Raw genomic sequence first — 21,807 nt, 5'->3', positions numbered from 1 at the left:
TGTGCATTTGCCATTCCCTCTGCCTGGAATGCCCAACCACCAGATATTGCATGCTCCCTTCCCTTAGTCCTTTGCACACCTCACCTTAGTATAAAACAATTTCCCCCCAGGGTCACATTATAAACCTCATGTTCAGTTTATTTTTTTTCCACAACACTTGTCACCATGTAATGTGTTTTTGTCGTTGTTCATTTATTATATTCTCTTCCTAGTAGAATATAAACTTTGTGAAAACAGAGACTTTATTTAGGAATGAAGTAAATGCCTGGTACCCAGCTTGTGCTAAAGGAATTACTAAAGAAATAATAATAAATCTGAAATTTGCATTGTAGATATGTATAATCACAGTGGGGATGCATACACAACCCCACAAACATTAACCAATAAAAGAAACACTTAAGTTTTATAATGAATGAGGCAAATCTAGAAAATAACAAAGTGATTTCTGAACGAATGTCTTCCAATGAACAACATCTTCAAAGTAGAAACTTTGAGAGACAACCTGTTTATTACACTGATGATTATAGTCTGTGACCCATTTTTCTGAAGGAGTTCTTAAGTAGGCCCTGGACCTTTAAGTCATTTGGAAGCCAAATTATTGTCATAAAGTTGCTTATAAGTCATAAATTGGAAACCGAGGAGGCAGGTACTATTTAAATGGCATTAAAAACGGCAAGATTTTATCCTGATGTATCCTCTCCTGAGATGTGTCAGGCAGCCTCTCTCTGGATTTTGCCGGCTATGCCAACTTCCACTTCTTAGTTTCCCTTTTCTTGTCATTCCTGGAGTCCTGTTCTCTTGGGCATAAACATTGTCCATGATTGGCTGTAGCTAATATATATATATATCAGCTGCTCTTCTGTCATTGTGACAAACCTCAGGTTACAGACGGTGCATTCATCACTTAGTAGTAATTATCATTCAGAGTCTTTTTTGGACAAAGGATTCAAAGCAAAAGTGGTGGATCCCATGAATTTTTAGTATTGAGTCTGATCTAGTATCAAAGTGGGAATCTCTGTCTTAAGTTGACCATCCACTTCTTTTGTGATAGTCCACCAAACGTTAAAATAACATTTGATTTGGTTTCTGCTAATCACATTTCAGTTCCAACATCCCTTAATTGATGTTGGAGTGTTTCCAGTTTTGTAGTTTCCTGATTTACCACCACAGATGGTTAATTACATCCTCTATGGATTTGACAAGCTAGGTTACTGAAGGTAATGTTAATTCCCTTCATTCAGAGTTCTTGAGACTCTCTAAAGAACAAAATAAGGAGAGGGGTAGGGTTAATTCGGGATCTAAAAGAGGAGTGGGTTTTGGGGTAGAGCAGTTCACGGAGATAGCACCTTGGGGGCTGCAGAAACAGCTAAAACCCATTTGGAAGGCCTGATGATCCGAAGCATCTCCTAGGATGTGTGGGCTGTTGCAATCTGAGATAAGGCCCATTGGATTCGTGTTGTGAAGGGTTTTAATCGCGAGGATAAGCCGTCGGAACTTTCCTCCGCTAGCACCGGAGGCGCTGAAGGTTCTCAGCAGGTGAGTGGCCTAACCAGATAGGCCACCTAATGATCAGCATTGGAATTTCTCGGGCGCTCTCTACCGACCCGGGTCCGCTCTCAGCCCGGTTTCGCGGAAGGTGATGGAGAAGTTCGGAGACGAAAGCATTAAGGGCACGCAGCGCCGCCGGGGATGCTGCGAGCACCCAGGCGGGAGCCGTAGAACAGCGGTGCCGCCGCCAGACGCTGCACCTGGGCCCGGCCGGGCCGCCGATTGGTCGGCTGGGGGGCGACCTCGCTGTATCGCGAGACGAGATTGGCAGTGCGGGCTGCATGTGCCCCCGCGCTGGCTTTGTACGCGGAGCCGCCCGCCGGTCCTTTAACAATGGGCGGCGCGAGCGCCCCGGCGCTGGGCCCGAGCTGAGGCCGGCGCATCGCGGCCGACTGTCCGCAGCATGAGCGGGGCCGGCGTCCCCCGCACGCCGGCGGGGCTGGGGCTGTGAAGGCCGCGGTTCCGGGTAAGAGAGCCGCGGTGCGGCCGAGCAGGCCTGGGCTGGGCGCGGGCACCGGTCCCGGGGGCGAGGCGCGGATCCTGGCCCGCCCGGCCTTTTGTTCGCCTTTCGGGGGCCGCGCGGCCCCTCAGATCTCGGGGAGGAGCGAGCGCCCGGCCTTCTGCGGCGGGGCTGGGGACAGGCGGACGTTCGCCCCCGGCCTCTCGGTGGGAACTTTTCGCCCCAGCGGGGCTGGGACTGGTGTCGGGTCTACCCGCCCCTCGGGGCCGGCCGGGGAGTTCCAACCCCGGACTCCGGGAGTCCGAAGGCGGGCCGCCCCCTCCCGCTCTTGCCCCGCTTGCAGTCTGTTCCGTGCGTTGGCGGTCGGGGTCCGAGTCGATCCCCCTCTTGTCCGGAGTCTAGTTGGGCAGCTCCCTAAATAAGCCAGCTCCTCCTGAGTGCACAGACCGGGCCTTACATGTGGCGTCTGGGAACTGTTTGGGGCGGGTGCCGGGCTTAGGACGAGTCGGGTGAAGATGAACAGCCACACAGTGTGGCCGAGGTCACACCCCTCAGGGAGGGGGCGCGGAGGGTCGTGGGGGAAGTTGCTGGCGGTGACCGCATCTGGGGCGTGTCTTCCAGACAAGTTGCCGCGTCTGGCTAGGCGCGCCGCGGGGTCCCATGGAGCTGGAGGGGCAGTGGTGGCGAGGACAACTGGCTGCTGATATTCACCAAGCGCTTCGGTACAAGGTAACCCTGATTCTCAACCTTGCCATTCGGGGGTCTTGGGCCAGTTACAGTGGACCTCAGCTCCCCGGAAAGTCCAGATCTTCCAGACCAGAAAACGCGAGTTCGCTTATTTGCTCATGGTTAATTAAGTTCTTTTGGTCCCTGGGTTATATCGGAAGAACCTGCAACTTAAATGATGAGAGGGCTTAGGAGAGGAAAAGTGAAAAGGGACATTCGATGTTCTTGTTTCGAGGTGGACCATGGATTTGATCTTGTATTTTAAAATACTTAATCTCTGAATTTTTTATTGGGCAAAGCAGCCTGCCTTGTTCTATAGTTGGTACTGCATGCAGCTGTTGTTAAGTCGCATTTGTACATATCTAAATTTCCCAGCCTTTCCTCTAACTTGCTGTGAAATATTGGGCTCGTTAGTTTTCTGGTTTTTAGTTTGCTCAAATGTGAAGTGAGGAATAATCATAGTAGAATGCGGGGTTGGAGGTATAGTTCAGTTGTAGAAGCACTTGCCTACTAGCATGAGTGAAGTCCTGGGTGATTCCCAATACCTTAATAATAACAACAATAACAGTAGAAATACCTTATGGGATAATTGTGAAATTTAAGTAAGTTAGGACTCTATAGGGACTTAATGCTTGGCATATAGTAAACCCAAGTAAAAACTGTTATTATTACTTGCCTCTTAAGATTTGGGACTGTTCAAAAAGGCTTAATATTAAAGGTAGAAAGACCTAAAATACTTAATAGATATTGAAAAAAATACATTTTTCTGTGCCCAAAAATCTGTGTATCTCTCTTAAGTAACAACTTTACTCTGCATATCACAAAACGGATTAATAGAACAGCTCTGTCTTTCTGATAACCAGAAGAGAGACCAGATCCAAAATGATCTCTGGCATAACTCACTTTCACTTTGGATAAAACCAAATTGAGAAGGAAAACAGCTGACTCTTTAATAAAGGGGATTTTGATCATTGGAGTTGAGAGATTCTGGGATGGTAATAAACTTGTATCTTAAGTTCCTGACCATGTCCAGTAGATTGGAAAAATCTAATTGACTTAAATTCTTAAAATTGCACTTTTTTAAAGCTCTAGATTTCTAAATGCTGTATACGACTTCTGATGTTCAGTCCTTTACCCTGAATACAACTCAGCCCCCTATGAGAGCATTTTTACTTAATAAAAGTTCCAACTATGGAATGGTTCTCTAGAGTGTTAGGAAAAGAGTTGCAGGTTTTCCACTTTGAAAACTGGATACACTTTTGATTTTTTTCCTTTTGGCAAATGTCATCTTTTTGTTGGAAATGTGCTTTTCTAGGGGTTAGACTTTTAATACCTTTCATATGTGGTGAAATTAATAATTTGTAAATGATACTTATAATTTTTAATTGACACAAAACTTTTTAAAGATTTTTCTTGGTGATACCCCTTGGTTTTCAACTCTTATATTTTATGTGTAGTTAATTTTAATCCTGAGTAATTATCTGAGTTAATTTTGTCAGTTGAATTTAGAGGTAGATTTTTTTTTTTTTTTTTTTTTTTTAATCTAGGTTTGTTGAATGCTTTTGTGCATTAGTTTCTGAAGGAGCCAAAGAAAAAGACTGCCCTGCACTCAAGTTGCTCATGAACTATCACAGGACAAGATAGCACAGGGTCTGAAGGAATACCACAGGTGCCATCTGTGGCATCTGTGTTGAAGTCAAGGAAGTTAAAATGAACTTTTATTATAGAAAAGACATGTTAATTTCAGGCTGTTAATTGATGATTTAGTTGGATAGTCATCTGTTTGTTGTATTGAACGTGTTGTGTACATAGTGTGTACTAGGTACCAGATGTTAGAGCAGTAACAATGAGTGACACAGACATCCCACCTTCATAGAATCCAATCTTTTTCATAAGTCAGAACATCCAGATTTACGTCTTTCTTTGGAGAGTTGCCATTTGGATACTGTGGAAGACCCAAGGTTTGTGGAGGAATAATCAATGTGACCAGCATTGTTTCTTCTAGAGTGAAAATACAATGACTCAAAATCCTCTTCAACCTCAAATGCCAACTATACAGTTTTTATAAAACACAATTTACCACTCAAAAAAACCTGCAAAGCATCCTGTCTCCTTTGATGCTTATGTCTCCTTTCCTTCTTATCTTCTTGCTGCATTCAGTGTCGTAGAATTTTTAGAAGACTTAATGGCAGATGAGAACAACTATAGCTTTGTGAGAAACATTTAGAAAATATTTACCTCACAGAATTGTAGTTAAAGTTCTGGGTATTCTTTTAGGCCTGTATTTCCATCCTGGCTGGGAAGGGAATGGCATCTGGGGTGGTAAGCTGATGAGCACTTGAAACTGCAGATGGAGATGATGTATTCAGGCTTTTCTGTGCTTTTTACCTGTGGGTTCCTGAGAAGCAGGAACAAGAGTGTTCATTTCTGGAGGTTTGAGAATAGACAGCCGAGGAAACCTCTACATTGAGAAGAGCATAGTCATTTTCTCATGCTGTTATAACTGCAGGACCTGAACAAGAACAGACTCTTATCAGTCATGTGGTAAACACTCACACTTTTACCATTTAAAAAAACTTAAAGAGAATGTATTGGACACATTATTTAAAATTGTCTTGATGGCCCTTAGGGTTCCTTATTTATTTATTTATTTATTTATTTATTTATTTATTTACTTACTTACTTACTTACTTACTTTTTGCTCAGTGCTGGGGATCCAGCCTAAATCCTTATGTGTATTTGGCAAACACTGTGCAACTGAGCTGCATCCAGAGTCCCTCCTGACATTTTTTTTAAGTTTGTAAGGTTAACATTGTTAATAATAAAGCCCTCTAGCATTTAGAAGATGTTTCCTAGCGTGTCTTTTCTAGAAAACCTACCCTGACTTTACTTTTTCCCAATTTCCCACCCCTTGAGCCAAGTTAGCCTTTCTCAGTGTACTCATAATACTGTGTGATTAAAATATTGCATTATAATGATCTCTGTATTTTGATTCACCTGCTAGAGAGAGGCTTGAGACTGTTTTTCCAGCTTTTCTCCTGGGGTTAGCACAGTGCCTGCCACAAGGGAGATTCTCAATAAATGTCACATGATGACAGCAAAGAAAGGTAAATTTGCAACTCATTTACACCATTCTAAAGATCTATAGAAATAGTGAAGGAGAAAGGAAGGGAAGAATCAGCCTGTTCCTTTTATTGAGAAAAAAATTTTTTTCAATAGTGTTTATGTTGTTGTTATTATTTCTATTATTTTTGTGTGTATATGTGGAACTGGGATTGAACTCAAGGCATTTTCCACTGAGCTGTACCCCAAGCTCTCTTTAATTTTTATTTTGAGAAAGAGTCTTGTGAAGTTATTCGGTCTGGGCTTGAACTTGCAATCTTCCTGCCCTAGCCGCCTGTGTCACTGTGATTACAATTATGTACTACCATACTCAGCTTTCCTGTCTTCTTAAGCAATACCTTAAAAATGCAAATTTTGTCAGGGATTGAACCCAGGGCTTCCCACATGTTAGGCAAATGCTCTATCACTGAGCTACATCCCTATCCCTTTTTCTGTTTAACTTGGAGACAAGATCTTCTTAAATTGTCAAGACTGGCCTTGAGCTTGCCATCAGTCCACCTGCTGACTCCCTCTGGAGTTGCTGGGATTACAAGCATGTGCCACCGCTCTGCCCCCCTTATACTTGTACAAAAATTAAAAACAAAATGGCCTGTTAGCCTGTCACTCAAGTAATCCCTGTTAAAATTTTTTTAAAAACCTTTTAAGTGATGCACATGGTTAAAAAAAAAAAAAAAAGCAAAAGAACCAAAACTCTGGAGAACATAGGAAGGTTTAAAATGGGGCTCTTCTAATCACTACTGTTCCCTCCTCTTAAGGTTCTTTTTCCTTGAGGATATGTAGTAAATCAGTATATCTGAAAATATATTTTGTTTTTCCTACAGAGGTCATAGTATATACATCCATTATTCTATACCTTCCTCCCATACCACCCCCAATTTATCAGATTTTTCCACATCAACCCATCTAGGTCTACTGTCCTTTATTTTAAATGCTACATTGCATCAACATCCCATAGTTTATTTAACTAGTTCCCTATTGATAGACATCAAATTTTTTTTTAAAAATTGAGCTTTTTATTTTGAGATTGTCGATTCCTATGCAGTTGTAGTATAGGAAGATCCCCTATGACCTTTACCCAGTTTCCCCCAGTTATGACTTCTTGAAAAACTATAATCTTCTGTCACAACCAGGTTATTTAGGTTGACGTAGCCAAGATGCAGAATATTTTCCATCATCACAAGGATATCTCTTGCTGGGGATATAGCTCAGTCGATAGAGTGCTTGCCTCACAAGCACAAAGCCCTGGGTTCAATCCCCAGCACCACAAAAACAAACAAACAAATAAGGGTATCTCTTATGTTGCCCTTTTATAAAATCCATTACCTCCCTCTCTCTCATCTCATGCCCTCTCTTAACCCCTGACAACCACCAATCTGTTCTTTTCTATAGTTTTGTCATTTCAAGAATGTTACATAAATGGAGTCATAAAATATGTGACCTTTTAACTTTTTAAACTCAGCATAATTTTCTGGAGTTTCATTGTGGTTGTTGGGATCAAACTTTTTTTGCTCTACTATTTTTCTATTACAAACAGCTGCAGAAGGACTCCTTTTTATATAGGGTATATTCCTGGAATTAGGGTTTTTAAGTTAAAGAGTATCTGCATTTTTAAAAAACATTATCTGTATTACATATTACCCTCCAATAGATTGTATCTGTTGTCAATCCAGTCAATAGTATGTGAAAGCTACTATTTCCTCTCTTGATAGCATAAACAAAAATTGATAAAACCTTATCTAGTAAGTGAAACACTGCATAATGTTTTAAATTTGAATACGATCTAGCATCTTTTTACATAGTTTTGGTCCTGTTGTATTTTTCCTATGAACTTTCTATTCATACGTTGCTTTTTCTCACTGATTTGTAAGACTTCTCTAAATAGTAAGAATTAGTTCTTTATCATGTTTGACAGAAATATTTATTAAATGTATCTATTCCCCTTATTTGAAATGCCATTATTTTCATTTATATTTTATCCTATCCAAGAAAAGAAGAATGTCTTTCCATGTAAGTCTTTCACACCTATCATTTTTATCTTTTCTTTTCATATTAGGGATTGAACCCAATGGGTGCTTTACCACTGAGCTAAATCCCTAGTCCTTTTTATCTTTTATTTTGAGATAGGGTCTTGCTAAGTTGCCCAAGCTGGCCTTGAACTTGGGATCCTTCTGCCTCAGCCTCCTGAGTCACTGGTATTACAGGTGTGCACCACCTCACCCTGCCAGATTTATCTTCATATAGTTTTGGCATATTTATTCTTGGTCTTTATTTTTACAGTAACTCGTGAAATATTGTATTTTCTAATAGATTATACAGAAAAGCTATTTTAATATTAATTTTATAATCAGCCATCTTATTGAAATCATACTGTTTATTTTTTCTGTTGATTTTCAGTGAGTTTTCTGCATACTAATTCTCCCATTTGAAAACTAATAATTTGTTTCATGAAAATAACTTTTGATTCTTCCTAATAAACATACCTTCACTTTTTTCTATTTGAATTGGTTGTACTCTCAGAGTGATGTTAGATAATGTTGCAACAATAGGCACTATCCTGGTAATCCTTCTATTGTTTCATCTGCAAGTGAGATGCTGGTTCTTATATTCAAATACCTTTTTACCTCCATCCAATCCATTCCTTCATTAAAGATATGTAGTGTATCTGTTCTGTTTCTTCCAGTCACCTTTATTTCAGATGCTGTTGTGGCTTCTGTCAAGATAATTGTGTTTATTTGTGTATTTTTTTTTGTGAATTATAGTTTCCTAATATCAAACCATCCTTGTATTCCTGAGAAGTATTACAGCTGATGTGATGCATTTTTTTGATATACTACTGAGTTACCTGATTATTTTATCTGTTCATCTTAGAGAATATTTAGATTAATATGTAACTTCCCTGTTTTCATGTATTGTTGTGATAAAACTTACCATGTTAACCATTTTTAAGTGACAGTTCAGTAACATTAGGTACATTTACGTTGGTTTTTTTTTTTTTTTAATTTATTTTTAGTTGTTGATGGACCTTTATTTTTACTTATTTAAACATGATGCTGAGAATTAAACCCAGTGCCTCACACATGCTAGGCGATTGCTCTACCACTGAGCCAAATTCCCAGCCCCCATTTACATTGTTTTGCTACCATCACCACTGTCCCCTTTAGAACTTTTTCATCTTCCTAAACTGAAACTCCATACGTATAGACCAATAACTTCCCAATCTCCCACCCTCAACCTTCTGCCCCTGGTAATAACCACTATTCTGCTTTGCCCCTACAAATTTGAATATTTTAATCCTTAATATAAGTGGAATCACAAAATAATTATCCTTTCATATCCAACTTATTTCACTTAGCATACTATCTTCCATGTAGCATTTATCAGAATTTCCTTTTTAATACTGAATAATGTTTCATTGTGTATGCCACATTTGTTTATGTAGCCTTCTGCCAGTAGGCATTTGGGTTGTTTGTTTCCATGTTTTGATTATTACACATAATGGTGACCTGAATATGAGTGTTCATTTGTGTGTACCTAAAAATGCAAATGGTGGATCATTTGTAAACGCATTAATTTTTTGAGGAACTACCACTGATAATGTGGATAATGTATAAGTTCCAGTAATGTGTAAGTTCCCACTAGTAATGTATATGTTCCAGTTTCTCCACATCTTCATTAATACTTATTTTCTATTTTTCTTCCTTTTTTAAATATTAGTAATCCAAATAGGTATGAAATGGTTATCTCACAGTAGTTTTAATTTGCATTTCCTTTATGATTAATGATGCTCAGCATCTTTTCATATGCTTCTTGGCCATTTGTATATGTTCTTTGGGGAAATGTCTATCTAAGTCTTTTGCCCGTTTTTAAAGTGTGTTAGTTTTTTATTGAATTTTAATAGTTCTTTGGATATTAATTTCTTGCCAGATATTATAATTTGTAAACATTTTCTCTTGTCATTTGCCCTTTCACTCTGTGGACTGATCTTTTTTCTTTTTGCCTGTGCTTTTGGTATCATATCCAGGTTACTTCCTGCTATTATAAAACCTGTTGGTTTAGTTTCAGTATTATATTTATCTATAAAATGAATTTGTAAACTCCATTTATCTCTATGCTCTTGAAATATTTTACTTGTATATGTTTTCCAATTTTTTAAAAATTAGTTGGTATGATAATAGTTTTAAGATTGAAAACTGATGATGGGGAAAACTTGAGGTGTATGAAGGGATACTGGTAAAGGAGAGAGAAAACTGCTAAGAAGGACACAAGATTAGAAAATACTAATGGTTGAGTACTGGTCTCTAGATCCCTGCAAGTGTAATATAATGTGCAGCATTCCAGGAACATATCCACTTGTTATCTTCTAAATAAAAGCTTTGAGATTCCTCAAGGGTATGTGTGTAGTATGATTAGATTTTTGGTAAGGACATGTTTTTGAAAACACCTAATAGGGAAAATATGATGCTCCTTTTAAAAACTTTTGTAGAGTGTATCTATTCCATAAAGCAAGAAACACTTAAAATTGTTACATCAGAGGTGGTTAAGAATAAATAGAAAAGTCTGATTTTAGATTAATTTTTAAATGCCATTTATTATCCTCTCTTTTTTCATTTCTATGTTCCATTTAAGAAAAGTGGGTTTTGGACATACTTGTAACACTAATATATTGGAAAAACCATGGGGGGGGGGGTTATTCCTACAGATTATGTCAGACTAAGTGTTGTTCCTCTTGCTTTAGGAGCTGAAGTTGCCCTCCTACAAAGGCCAGTCCCCTCAACTAAGTCTCAGAAGGTATTTTGCTGACTTGATTGCCATTGTGAGCAATCGCTTCACACTCTGCCCTTCTGCCCGACATCTTGCTGTCTATTTGCTGGACTTGTTTATGGATCGTTATGACATCTCTATCCAGCAGCTACATCTAGTTGCGCTTTCCTGTCTGCTTCTAGCAAGTAAGTAGAAACGTGATTTACATGACTGGAAATCTCCATTATTTAAATGATCAAATAAACCTACATAGAACTCAGTGAATTATTATCAAATCCCATTCATTACTACTATCAGGAAGTTTATGTTGGAAGTGCTTTTTTAGCAGAATGATTGTTAACCAGGCATGAAAAAATGACTCTGGAGTATTTAAAAAATATATGCCTAAGTCCTCCATGTTGAAGATTCTGATATAAATGCAAATCTGAGACCATCACAGATCTAATGAGTAAGAATCTACAGTGGGACCTGGATAATTTTTAACTTCTTAAAAGTTCCAAAGATGATTCTGTTGTACCTTCCCAATTGAGATCCATTGTTTAAAACCAGTGATTCACAACCAGGAGCAACTCCGTCCCACAGGGGACACTCATCAATGTGTGGAGGCATTTTAGTTACAACTTGTTGGGGGATGCTGCACAGAAACTTGGCATGCTGCTAAACATCCTGTAATGCACAGGATAGTTAGTTCCCCAGAACAAAGAATTCTTTGGCTCAAAACATCAATGGAGCTAAAGGTGAGAAACTATTGTAAAAGTACCATGCTCTTAAATTGTTAGAATGCTTTCTACTGACTATATAACAAAATGACTTAATGAACTGAAAGTTCATGTGCAGTTACTACAAATGGAAGAACCTTTCTTGTGCATCAAACCAACTATATAGTAGGTGTTGAGAAAAAATTCTAATCTTTTAAATCCATTTTACAGAAGGTAATGCTATACTTTTTCCCACCTCTTTCTCTTAATATCTTGCTGTAACTCATTTTGTTGCTTGCTAGTACCTTCAGTGAAGAGAAAGGACAAATAAAGGAATTGAAATTGATTTTTTTTTTTCTTCTTTCAGTAATGAGAAATGATTGTATTTTTATTGAAATCATGTTGATGTACAGTTATCCATGTGCCGCCAAAGTTCTTTCTAAAACATCTTTGTGTTGTGGCTGCTAATAAACCTAAAACCAAATGCAATCCTTTGTGGTATGATTTCTGGTACTAATCTTTTGTCAGATTTTATTTTCCTACCTTTATTCTTCCTATGATTTGATGACCTCCTCTACTTATTTTGTCCCCTTGAATATCTTTTTGTATGTTATTTCAGATCCCTTATTAGGATCTCAATGTGAAGCCACAGTGATGACTTCCCACTATCTGTGGTTTAAGGTGGAAACTGCTTAATGTAGCATTTAGTATCTTTCATCTAGATCTAGTCACCCAGTCTCCTTATTCAAATCTATCCCCAGGGACCTTGAGCCAGATTCTAGCAGAATACTATCTATTTCCAGAATAACTGCATTTCCCGTTTAATCTATCTCCCTCTAAGACCCAGACACATCTCACATCTCCCTCTGCCACCCAGAAGCCAGAGAGGTAATCTCTGTACATTTATAATTAACCTTTAACTTTTAATTAAAGTTTCATGCCCATAAGTAATCATGTGTACAGTACTGTATGTATTTTATCACTGACTTTGAAGCCCTTTGGGGTTTAATAGTTTCCATAAGATTGGAAAAATTCATACTTGACAAGTCCAATGTGTGAGAAGTCACAAATAAATGACTTTTTATTATCCTGCAAAATGTTATTACCGGATCAAATCATAGTAGAGACACCCTGGAAATCAGATGTGCAAGTTAGGTTATTTTAAAAACTTGGGATCATTAATGAAAAGTGATTTTTTATGCTTGCCATAACTGTCACTGTCATTTTACCACTACCAAGTCTTACATGTTCTGCCTGCAATTCTTAAAAGTATGGTGTAGGCCAAGAGGGAAGCTCATCTTTGTGGATTATGAAATAATAAATGATGCATGGACAGTTCATAGGCTGACTTAATGTAACTAAATTAATAGCCTGTTTTCAGTGTCTGATGTGTTTTAAACTTGTGGAATTCAGTCTCAGTATTATATTCTCACACTCTTGCCTTCTTACAGTTGGATACCAATGGCAGATCTTCAATTAGTTATCATGAGTATTATTCAGGTACCTGCTACTCTCTTCACAGGATTGAACTCTGTTGTGACTCTCCTCCAGCTTTTCCCTGCTTTGGGATGAGCATCCTGTAGTACGAAAGTACAGGACAGCTCATAGCTGACAGGACCAAGTGACAGTTGTATTCCAGTTAGGGAGTAGGGTGGAGGCCATAGGTTGTTCAGCCAAAGACAGCAGCTCGTAAGTTCAAGGAGCTTAAGTTCCTAGTTGTCTGTTGTATGTATGATTAGAGAAAGGAAAAAGAGCCTTCACATTATTTCTGATTGCATTGTTTTAGAGCAGGGACTATAGTGATGGATTTTCTGGATTTGAATCACCCACAATATGAATTTCAACAACCTTGCATCCCAGGTTATTTCTCCATAAGATGGAAATACAGACGCCTTGCCTTACAAACTTGTGAGATCAAGTGGGTTTTAACATGTTTAAAAGCACATAAGAAAGTATAACATAAAGGGTTTGACATTGTAATTATTCTCCAAGAGTCCTGGCTTATCCTAAAATAGACCCTGGTTTGTCCAGGGAAATTCTCACATTCTGTTTTTTTCACAAGTATAGCATGACTTCCATTGGCTTCTGTGGCCAGCGTGAAACGTGGACAATTTTGAATCAGTCTTGGAGATTAAAGGTGTCTGGTAATTTGCTTAAAGTCTTATGTAGCAAGAAATGATCTTGGGGGGAGAAAAATGAAGCAAAAGTGAAATTATACACTTTTAGTAGTAACAATTTGTAGCAAGTGCTTGTTTCTCCTAGAAACTAATAGTGGGTTAGCAAAACTTTTTTTTTTTTCTTTTTTTAATACTTCCTGCTAGGGGAAAAATTATATTTCACAGTTGATTTGATTTACATTTTAATTTTTAATGAGCTTAGAATTTTTTTCTGTGAATTACCTTTTCCTGTTCTTTATCAACTTTTCTATTAGACTGATAGCCCTACAAATTTGTGAGGATTTTTAGTATGTATTAAGGATGACTTTCCTACTTAGGAATTAAAAAAATAGAATGGGGGTTGGCAGAGCTCAGAATTTCCTCAGATCCATTCCCAATTCAGTGTACAAATCTTCCCTACTATATAGCTACCATTCACTGCTGGCTTTGAAAATGTTGCTTTCCATGGCTGATCTGTAGATTTCCTCTAAAGGAAAGACAACTTGGTGTTTTGTTTCTGTGGCCTCTTAATTCTTTATTTTCTGGGAAACTGATATGAATTTCCTGTGCCCTTATATCCTGTTTGGGGCTTTTATCAATATAATCACATGGCTTCTGGTATTTCCTTTCAATTGAAGAAACTGATCTTTTTAATCTGTGTGTAGCATTATAGATAAATAGATTTTAAATACACACACATAGCATTCAGCATAAGAAAAACTATAGATATTAAAGCAGGAACTCAATGATGTTATCATACTCTTTTGTAATCATTTAATGTCCACAAAGCTGAGTACTGATATCACGAGGCATAATTTAAAAGTTCCAAAACTCTTCTACTTGAATTAAAATTCTGAATGTGGCTATTTATGCAACATGCGAGTTATTTTTAACTTTGCAAATCAGTATGCAAAGTCTTTTATAATCATTGAATACTTTGTATATGTGAATACAGAGATCTGTCATTGTAGTAGTTTTCCCTATAAAATCTGGTGCAGTACTTTGGTTCAGTTTTGGGAATTCAAACATAAATCTTCCTTTTGGTTTCCATTTTTTGTTTGAATCAACTTATCTGACTTTAAATGAAATGGCCAACCCACTACCTGGTTTCTTGAGATGTGAAATTGAACATATGCAATTTTATTTATTTATTTACTAGGGACCAAACCCAGCACCTTGTGCATGCTAAGCAAGCACTCTACCCCTGATCTACACTCCCAGATGCAATTTAAGTTTTGATGTTGTAAGTTTCAAGGAAATAATATGAAACATCCTTGATCCTTGAATTATGGTGAATTATGGTGTATTAATTTCTTCAAAGGAGCTCCAAGCATGATATAAATAAACTCATTAATTTTTACAATGTTCCTTTGAAGTATATTGTCAGTATGACTGCTGCTACACAAATGGCAGGGTGCTTTGAAAGCCTTAATGATTCATCCTTAGGGCCTGAACCAAATTCCTAGGTCATTCTCCTCAAGAATTTCACTATATTACACTGAGAACAGTGTTTTCCTCTTGTTTATTCAGAGGATGCTGGATAACTATACTGGAAAAACACTATGGTGTTTTCAACTATGCAAAGCATATACTAAACTTGCAAAAGTTGTCTTTATGTGATTTGAACCAGAAAGAACTATCTAGATTTTTAGAGTCTGAATTATGTAAGTTGTGGATCAACTTCTATCTTCAACTTTATTTAAAGAGCAATTTAAATTTCTGGAGCAGGAAGAGATATTGTCTCCTTTGAGTTTGGGTTTTTCTCAAGATGGGAGCTTAGAATCTCCTAGCATCAGAGGCAAAACTCACCCTAGTTTTGCTGCCTAATCAAAGACCAAAGGCAGGCAGCAGCAGTTGTTCCCCAGTGCTGAGTAGGCTATCATGAAGGAATCCTTGCTGGCTGCCATACAGTTGCCTATATACTGAGCATCTGCATTGAGTGACCCTGGCCTCTATTATTTGTTGTTGCAACTTTAATGTGTGGCACGAACCTATCTCTTTTAGAAGAGAAAGTTGACAAGGAAACTTCTAGTTTCTCTCGCTTTGGCAGTCTCTCTGGCTCGTCTCCAAAAATGTTTTTAAATTCTTAAAACAGATTTCCAAGGAAATCAAATATATTGAAATTGTTATCAACATATTGAAATATATCAAAATATTTTTTAAACATAAGTGTAAAATAGAACACAATACTGGGAGTTAGGAAGGCTTTAGTTATTTCTGTTTTATGAATCACCAAGGAACAGAGACCCAGAGACTTGAAAACAACTCTGGTTCTATTGCTGCACCTGGAAAATCTTAATAGTACTTGATAGTACATGAATATGCTCCAGCCATAAGTTCTAGAAATACCAAATATGCATGTTTTATGTATAGTAAAGTGCTTGTTCGGGAATAGTGTGGGGTAATACATATAGATAACAATCTGTAGAAATATTTTTCTTGGACTGGAGAGGGAATCTTATTCCTCAGCTATGCATAGTGAAAACCCTGTAGGTGAATATTTCCTGAAAAGTTAATGCCTTTGAATAATGAAATCAGGTTGTCTTTACTTCTATCCTGCTTTGAATAAGGGGATATGAAAGAGGTTAGAAAGTATCTCCTTTTCCCCTTTTTAAAATAGATTTAGCTAGATTTTTTTTTAATTTGGAAGAGGAGAGATGATATTTTTTGTGGAATGATAACGCTTGCCAGACATTCCCCCAGTCCCCCACCTCAATCTCTTTATCTCTTTCTGGAATTGACATTATGCTGAAAATATGCCAAAATGAAACACTTGAGCTTGACTATTTTTATTTCAGATAAAGCTTTGACATTAAGTCCTTTAAACTCTACTCTAAAATAATTTTCTTTCACCATCACCTGCCTACAAGAAAACTTTCTGAAAAGAATCAACTTGTTCTATGTAAATTTATGATTACACAAATGGTATGCCTTTACGCCATGTACAAACAGAGAAACAACATGTATCCCATTTGTTTACAATTTAAAAAAAAGGAAGTACGTTAAAAAACAAAAAAATAAAAAAATAAAAATTAAAAAAAAAAAAGGTCAATTATTGACTCAGTGTGACATGGTCATGACTTTTGTTCATTCTTTCATTTGCTTGTTTTCATAGAGGAAGTGCTATATGCTTTCTAAGTACTTGTGGTCTTTTTCAACTCAAGAAAATGCTGCAATTCATATTTTCTCAAATGTTCCAGAGTAAAACCTCAATAAATGAAGCTCTGCCTCATTAAAAAAAAAAAAAAAAAAGAATCAACTTGTGAGATTTGAGTTGTTTTTCTCATTGGCATATATGACTATTTCCTTTTTACATAGTAGAATACAGATTAAAGTGTTCCATGTATATTTTTTTTGGAGGATAGGGAAAATGGGAGACAGTGATACTGGGAAGGAAAGTACATATGCAAATACAGAACCAAAGCATTCTGGCATAGTTGTATCTCAATAAGGTCGGGGAAAGAATGTCTTTGGGTCTAAATCTTGATAATAAGCAAGAAAATCCATTTAACTGACTAGACCTATAATGATCACTTACCTAATACTTTTTCCATCCCTTCCCCTTTTCTTAAAAGGTAAATTTGAAGAAAAAGAAGATAGTGTGCCTAAGCTGGAGCAGCTCAACAGCCTGGGTTGTATGACTAATATGAATCTAGTGTTAACAAAACAAAATTTGCTACATATGGAACTATTATTATTAGAAACCTTTCAGTGGAACCTCTGCCTTCCAACAGCTGCCCATTTTATTGAGTATTATCTGTCTGAAGCAGTACATGAAACAGATCTTCATGATGGCTGGCCAATGATTTGCTTGGAAAAAACAAAACTCTACATGGCCAAATATGCAGATTACTTCCTGGAAGTATCTCTGCAAGGTGAGTTGTTATGGCTGCCAGTAAGCGACTTGTGTGCTTGTAACTTGGTATTCTGTTGCTTAAGTTCATTTTTGGTGTCTCCACAGATTATGCCTTTCTAAATTATGCACCTTCTTTAGTAGCTGCTGCATGTGTGGCTTCTTCGAGGATTATACTTCGTCTTTCTCCAACGTGGCCTACAAGACTACATCGTCTTACTGCTTACTCCTGGGATTTCTTAGTGCAGTGTATCGAACGACTGTTGATGTAAGCCTTTTTATTCTTAGGTTCATAATTTCTCATTAACATTTTTGTTCATGTGTAAGGTACCCAAGAAACAAGTTCTCAAAGGCACACAACTCTTAGGAGACTTGCTTCTGGCAGCTGCTTACTGTCATGAGAACAAGCCACTATATGAGAAGGACTCTGTAGAAGGGGAGCTCCTTTTGGCTTCTAATGAAGTAGAAGTTACCCTTGCTATTGTGGTTCTAGGTACAGGATAGGGAAAGGAGCTGCTCTTGAATGTCTGTAGGCCATTACTAGTGAGATCAGTCCAAGTAAATCTTGCCCCATTTCTATTTTTCCACATCTTTAAATTTTTGGGCTCACCAGGATGTTACTGAAGTTGCAGCCACAATTAAGTGCCTATTTTGGACACACCTCCCAAGTTGGAAATAGCCTCAGGAGGGTACACGGAAGATCTCGCTGTTGGGAATTATGGTGCAATGACTGCTGCCTGTGTGGTGGTAGCATTTGATGGAGTGAGCCATTGAGGAGGTAGGGGTGGGAGTTCCTAGCAGATTCTTCTCAAGTAATGTTATTGTTTCCTTTTCCCTCCATGTTTCAGTGCTCATGATAATGATGTAAAAGAAGCAAACAAACAGAGAGGACAGGCAGGCCCTCAGTCAGCACAACTAGGTGTGTTCCAGACAGCCTCCCAGCCCTCACGGCCGGTTCATTTTCAACAACCTCAGTATCTCCCTCAGACTCAGCAAACCTCACTGCAGTATCGCCATCCTGTATCGGAACAACCAAGCTGTCAGCAGATCGTATCTACCACACACACCTCATCTTACACACTACAGACATGTCCCACTGGCTTCCAAACTAGTGTTCAGGGCCTTGGGCACGTACAAACTGGTGTTGGGATGTCCCTAGCAATACCAGTAGAAGTTAAACCCTGTCTGAGTGTTTCTTATAACCGGAGTTACCAGATAAATGAACATTATCCTTGTATTACCCCATGCTTTGAAAGGTGATTATATACAAAGGCAGTGACCAACCCAGACTGTCTTATGACTTGAAGCTCTGGGGCAAACTTTAAACTTCTCTTCAGAAGGAAAGGGATCTGCCAGAAGACTGAATATCCCTTTCAGTGCACCATGAATATCTAGGAGGACTAAGCAAACACTTAACAGTGTGTGTCAAATCCTGTTACAAAATCCTGTATGACAGATATGTTCAAGCCTGGCTGATGGTCCAATTTATTTCACATATTTTCAATTCAACAAAAAATTTGGACAGACTCCAATTTGCCATATTGAGGTTTGACCTGTGGTAGGCTCTGGGCCTTACGTTGGTTTATATGTCAAAGACTATAATGATTATCTGTGGACTTGCCAAACCGTCTTTTATGAAGGAAAGTTACAGTATTAATTTTTGAAGAGATCCTTTGTTTATTCTGCAGTTTTGAGTTTTCTTTTTTACCTACAGATTAATTTCTAAGGTTAGACTCGTGAATTGATATGCTATACCAATCTGTGCAGTATAATTTTTTTCAGATGATTCAATATAACTTCCTATCATAAATAATATAGGTATCTGAATTTATGTACTAAATTTAGGGGTGGAGTAGATCCCATGTCTTGAAATCATGGTCATAATTTTTGTTTGATTGCTTGCTAGTTTTTTCCCCTAAGTGATCAGCCTCAAACCTTTAAAATTAAAACACATTAACTCAGGGAATTTGTACTACTTGGAAACATTTAACTGTAATGCAACATGCTTTGGTAATGTTATAGTGTGAACTACCTTTATAACATAGGTTAAATACTCCTATGCTAGAATGTGTTTTCCAATGAGAACATAATATTGTAGCACAGAATGAATGAAGTGGTGGTTCCTATGATTCATAATATGTATACAGGTTTTGCATTTCTCAGTGCAATCAGTGATTTATATTCAGATTTGATAATACTCTTAAAAGTTTTTTTCAAGGGAAGACATAACTGTAAAATATCAGTACTAGAATAAAGTCCCGTAGATTTATTTTGGAGTGGAGGGTGGCCAGGGTAGTACTCAGGTTGTGCTAGCACAGCACTTTGTTATGTGGAAGACAGGTTTTATAAGCAACCATGGAATCCAGCTAGTTGGTCTAAACAGGCAAGTGTACAGATTACTAAATTTCAGTAGCTACTTTCATTACATTGGGCCCATAACTGCCCTGGCATATTTCACTGTACTGATAAAGAGTGAAAATACATAATAGTCATGTTAGCAAGGGCAACTTGGGAGAAAACGTTTTGAGGGAATAAACTTAAAAAGTTTAAAAAAAAAAAGTAATAACTGATAAGCTGTATACATTGCTCTCTTATCAGTGGGAGAAGAGAGATTTGGTGGAGGGATGCTTTCTGGTTTAAAAATTATTAAGGTGTGTCTATTTGTGTTTTTTTAAAGATAGCACTTGAATAGAGGGGCATCTGCATGGCAGATATGCAACCGCCACAATGTGCATTGAAGACAAAAATAACGCTGTTGTGGGTATGCAGCAGGAGTCTCAGTAATCAAGCCAGTGGCCTTTGTGAGGAAGGGAAGGGGCTAACACGGCAGTGGACTGATCCAAATGGCTCCAGGAGTTGAGTGTGGGTGGGTGGCTTCTGCCAGCATGAATTCTTAGAGAAATGTCCTTTCCTTAAAAGGAAAATAACTTTTATATTTAGAGTACATCAGGCATGATGTGCATTTATTAGTCTGGTAAATAAAAAACCACTCAGGTAAGAACACTCGCTCATGGCAGTTTTCAAGCATGGAAATTGCTTTCTCAAAGTGTCATCACTTTTCCTCTAAAAAGGCTGCTAATTAGAGCAGGTTTAGTAGTTCTTACCTTAAGAAAACTTGAATTATTTGGGGGAAAATACTTTCAAAAGATAATGTATTTCACATTCACAAACCCAGCAACCTGGAGTCCAATTTTCAGTATTTTAACTACCTCAGTAATGCTATGAATGTAAGATATTGGGATAGAGATCCTGACTTGAAACAACAACCAGTGCCTGTGGTGATTTAATGTCGTCAAATGCTTTTATTGATTGGTTTATATGTCATTCTTGTTATAGACGAATATGCCTTTTTTAAAAGCTTATTAACACTTTTCCCAATTTATATTTAAAAAAGCTAAAGAACACTGGATTAATCTTGGGGGGGGAGAGAATAAAATAATTGATTACTATTGCTGCATACCCAGGGTGGGTGGGTTGGCTGGAAAACCAGAACTGTTTTTAAAACATTAGGTTTCATTATAAATACAACTCACAAGTGTTAGCTTTGGGAGGGGGTTGGGTGGGGGAGTTGTGTGGGTTTTGTTTTGTTTAATTTATTGATTGATTAGTCTGTAAAGTTGTTCAGTTTTTTGTTGTTTTGGGGTTTTTTTTGTTGTTTTTTTGGTTTTATTTTGTTTTGTTTTGAGATTACTGGACCATCATTAAATGTGTACTGTGAAGATTAATATGTATCAAGGGCTTTACCAAAGTCCACTAAATAAACACTACTCAAGTACAGACTGCAAACCAAAATGTATCTGTGTTATGATATTAATTGCAAATAGCAAGCATGGTGCTAAACTCTACACCAGTGGAATTAGATGAGTGCTATGCACTTAATTTTAAAATAAAACTAGTTTTCACTAAAATGGCTTTGGTGTTTTTGTTTTAAATACAGAATTGTAATTTGCAGCTTCATTGAGCCATGTCTTTGTACAAGTCAGACTTAGAATCACGATTTACTGAGTCATCCAGATGTGGGCTATAGCCACAGTGGTGGGAAAAATTTATCCATCATGTATTCCATCCTGAGCATTGAAACTCACAAAAGTATATTTATTGGACACCACTGTTGCCTTTTTTAAAAAAAATATTTTTAGTTGTAGAAGGACCTTTATTTATATGCGGTGCTGAGATTATAACCCAGTACCTCACACATGCTAGGCAGGCACTCTTACCACTGAGCTACAGCCCCGGCCCCCACTGTTGCCTTTTGATCTTAAAATTAGTATTGCAGATCCTAATTTATTACAGAATGATGCAAGTTTTAGAATACTCTAGGAAAAATATGGATACAAATGATCAAGGGTGTGAGAGGCGACAGTTAACTGTAAGGGTCTGTTTATCTGGGTGTAAATATTTGATACTTAATCTAACTTAAGTCTTAGCAGATGGAATTTATTTTAAAAAGTAAAAACAGGTTTGTACAAATGGATTAGGAAT

General features: G+C 37.7%; 1 protein-coding gene across 4 annotated transcripts; it reads left to right on the top strand.

Moving 5' to 3' along the window:
• The first annotated feature begins 1,867 nt into the window (after positions 1-1,867).
• CCNJ (cyclin J) lies at positions 1,868-20,891 on the top strand. Of its 4 annotated transcripts, none has more exons than XM_079136786.1 (6): positions 1,868-2,014; positions 2,630-2,737; positions 10,593-10,803; positions 17,048-17,347; positions 17,470-17,593; positions 18,174-20,891. In XM_079136786.1, exons 2-6 carry the CDS (start codon positions 2,669-2,671, stop codon positions 18,583-18,585), a joined length of 1,116 nt encoding a protein of 371 aa, XP_078992912.1. In that variant the 5' UTR covers positions 1,868-2,014; positions 2,630-2,668; the 3' UTR covers positions 18,586-20,891. The 4 variants fall into 4 exon arrangements, with proteins under 4 accessions (XP_078992912.1, XP_078992911.1, XP_078992910.1 ...); XM_079136785.1 differs by having other exon boundaries at positions 17,467-17,593; XM_079136784.1 differs by having other exon boundaries at positions 1,869-2,014; positions 17,434-17,593.
• The last annotated feature ends 916 nt before the right edge of the window (positions 20,892-21,807 follow it).

This window comes from Sciurus vulgaris (assembly GCF_902686455.1).
Source record: "Sciurus vulgaris genome assembly, chromosome: 4".
Taxonomy (NCBI): domain Eukaryota; kingdom Metazoa; phylum Chordata; class Mammalia; order Rodentia; family Sciuridae; genus Sciurus; species Sciurus vulgaris.
This window is presented reverse-complemented; position numbering and strand designations above follow the sequence as displayed.

Bases quoted from the DNA above. Each gene is read 5' to 3' on its own strand.
- CCNJ (XM_079136784.1), top strand. From the start codon at position 2,669: ATGGAGCTGGAGGGGCAGTGGTGGCGAGGACAACTGGCTGCTGATATT. The intron at 2,738-10,592 runs GTAACCCTGATT...CTCTTGCTTTAG, and splicing joins ACCAAGCGCTTCGGTACAAG to GAGCTGAAGTTGCCCTCCTA. The intron at 10,804-17,047 runs GTAAGTAGAAAC...TTTTCTTAAAAG, and splicing joins TTCCTGTCTGCTTCTAGCAA to GTAAATTTGAAGAAAAAGAA.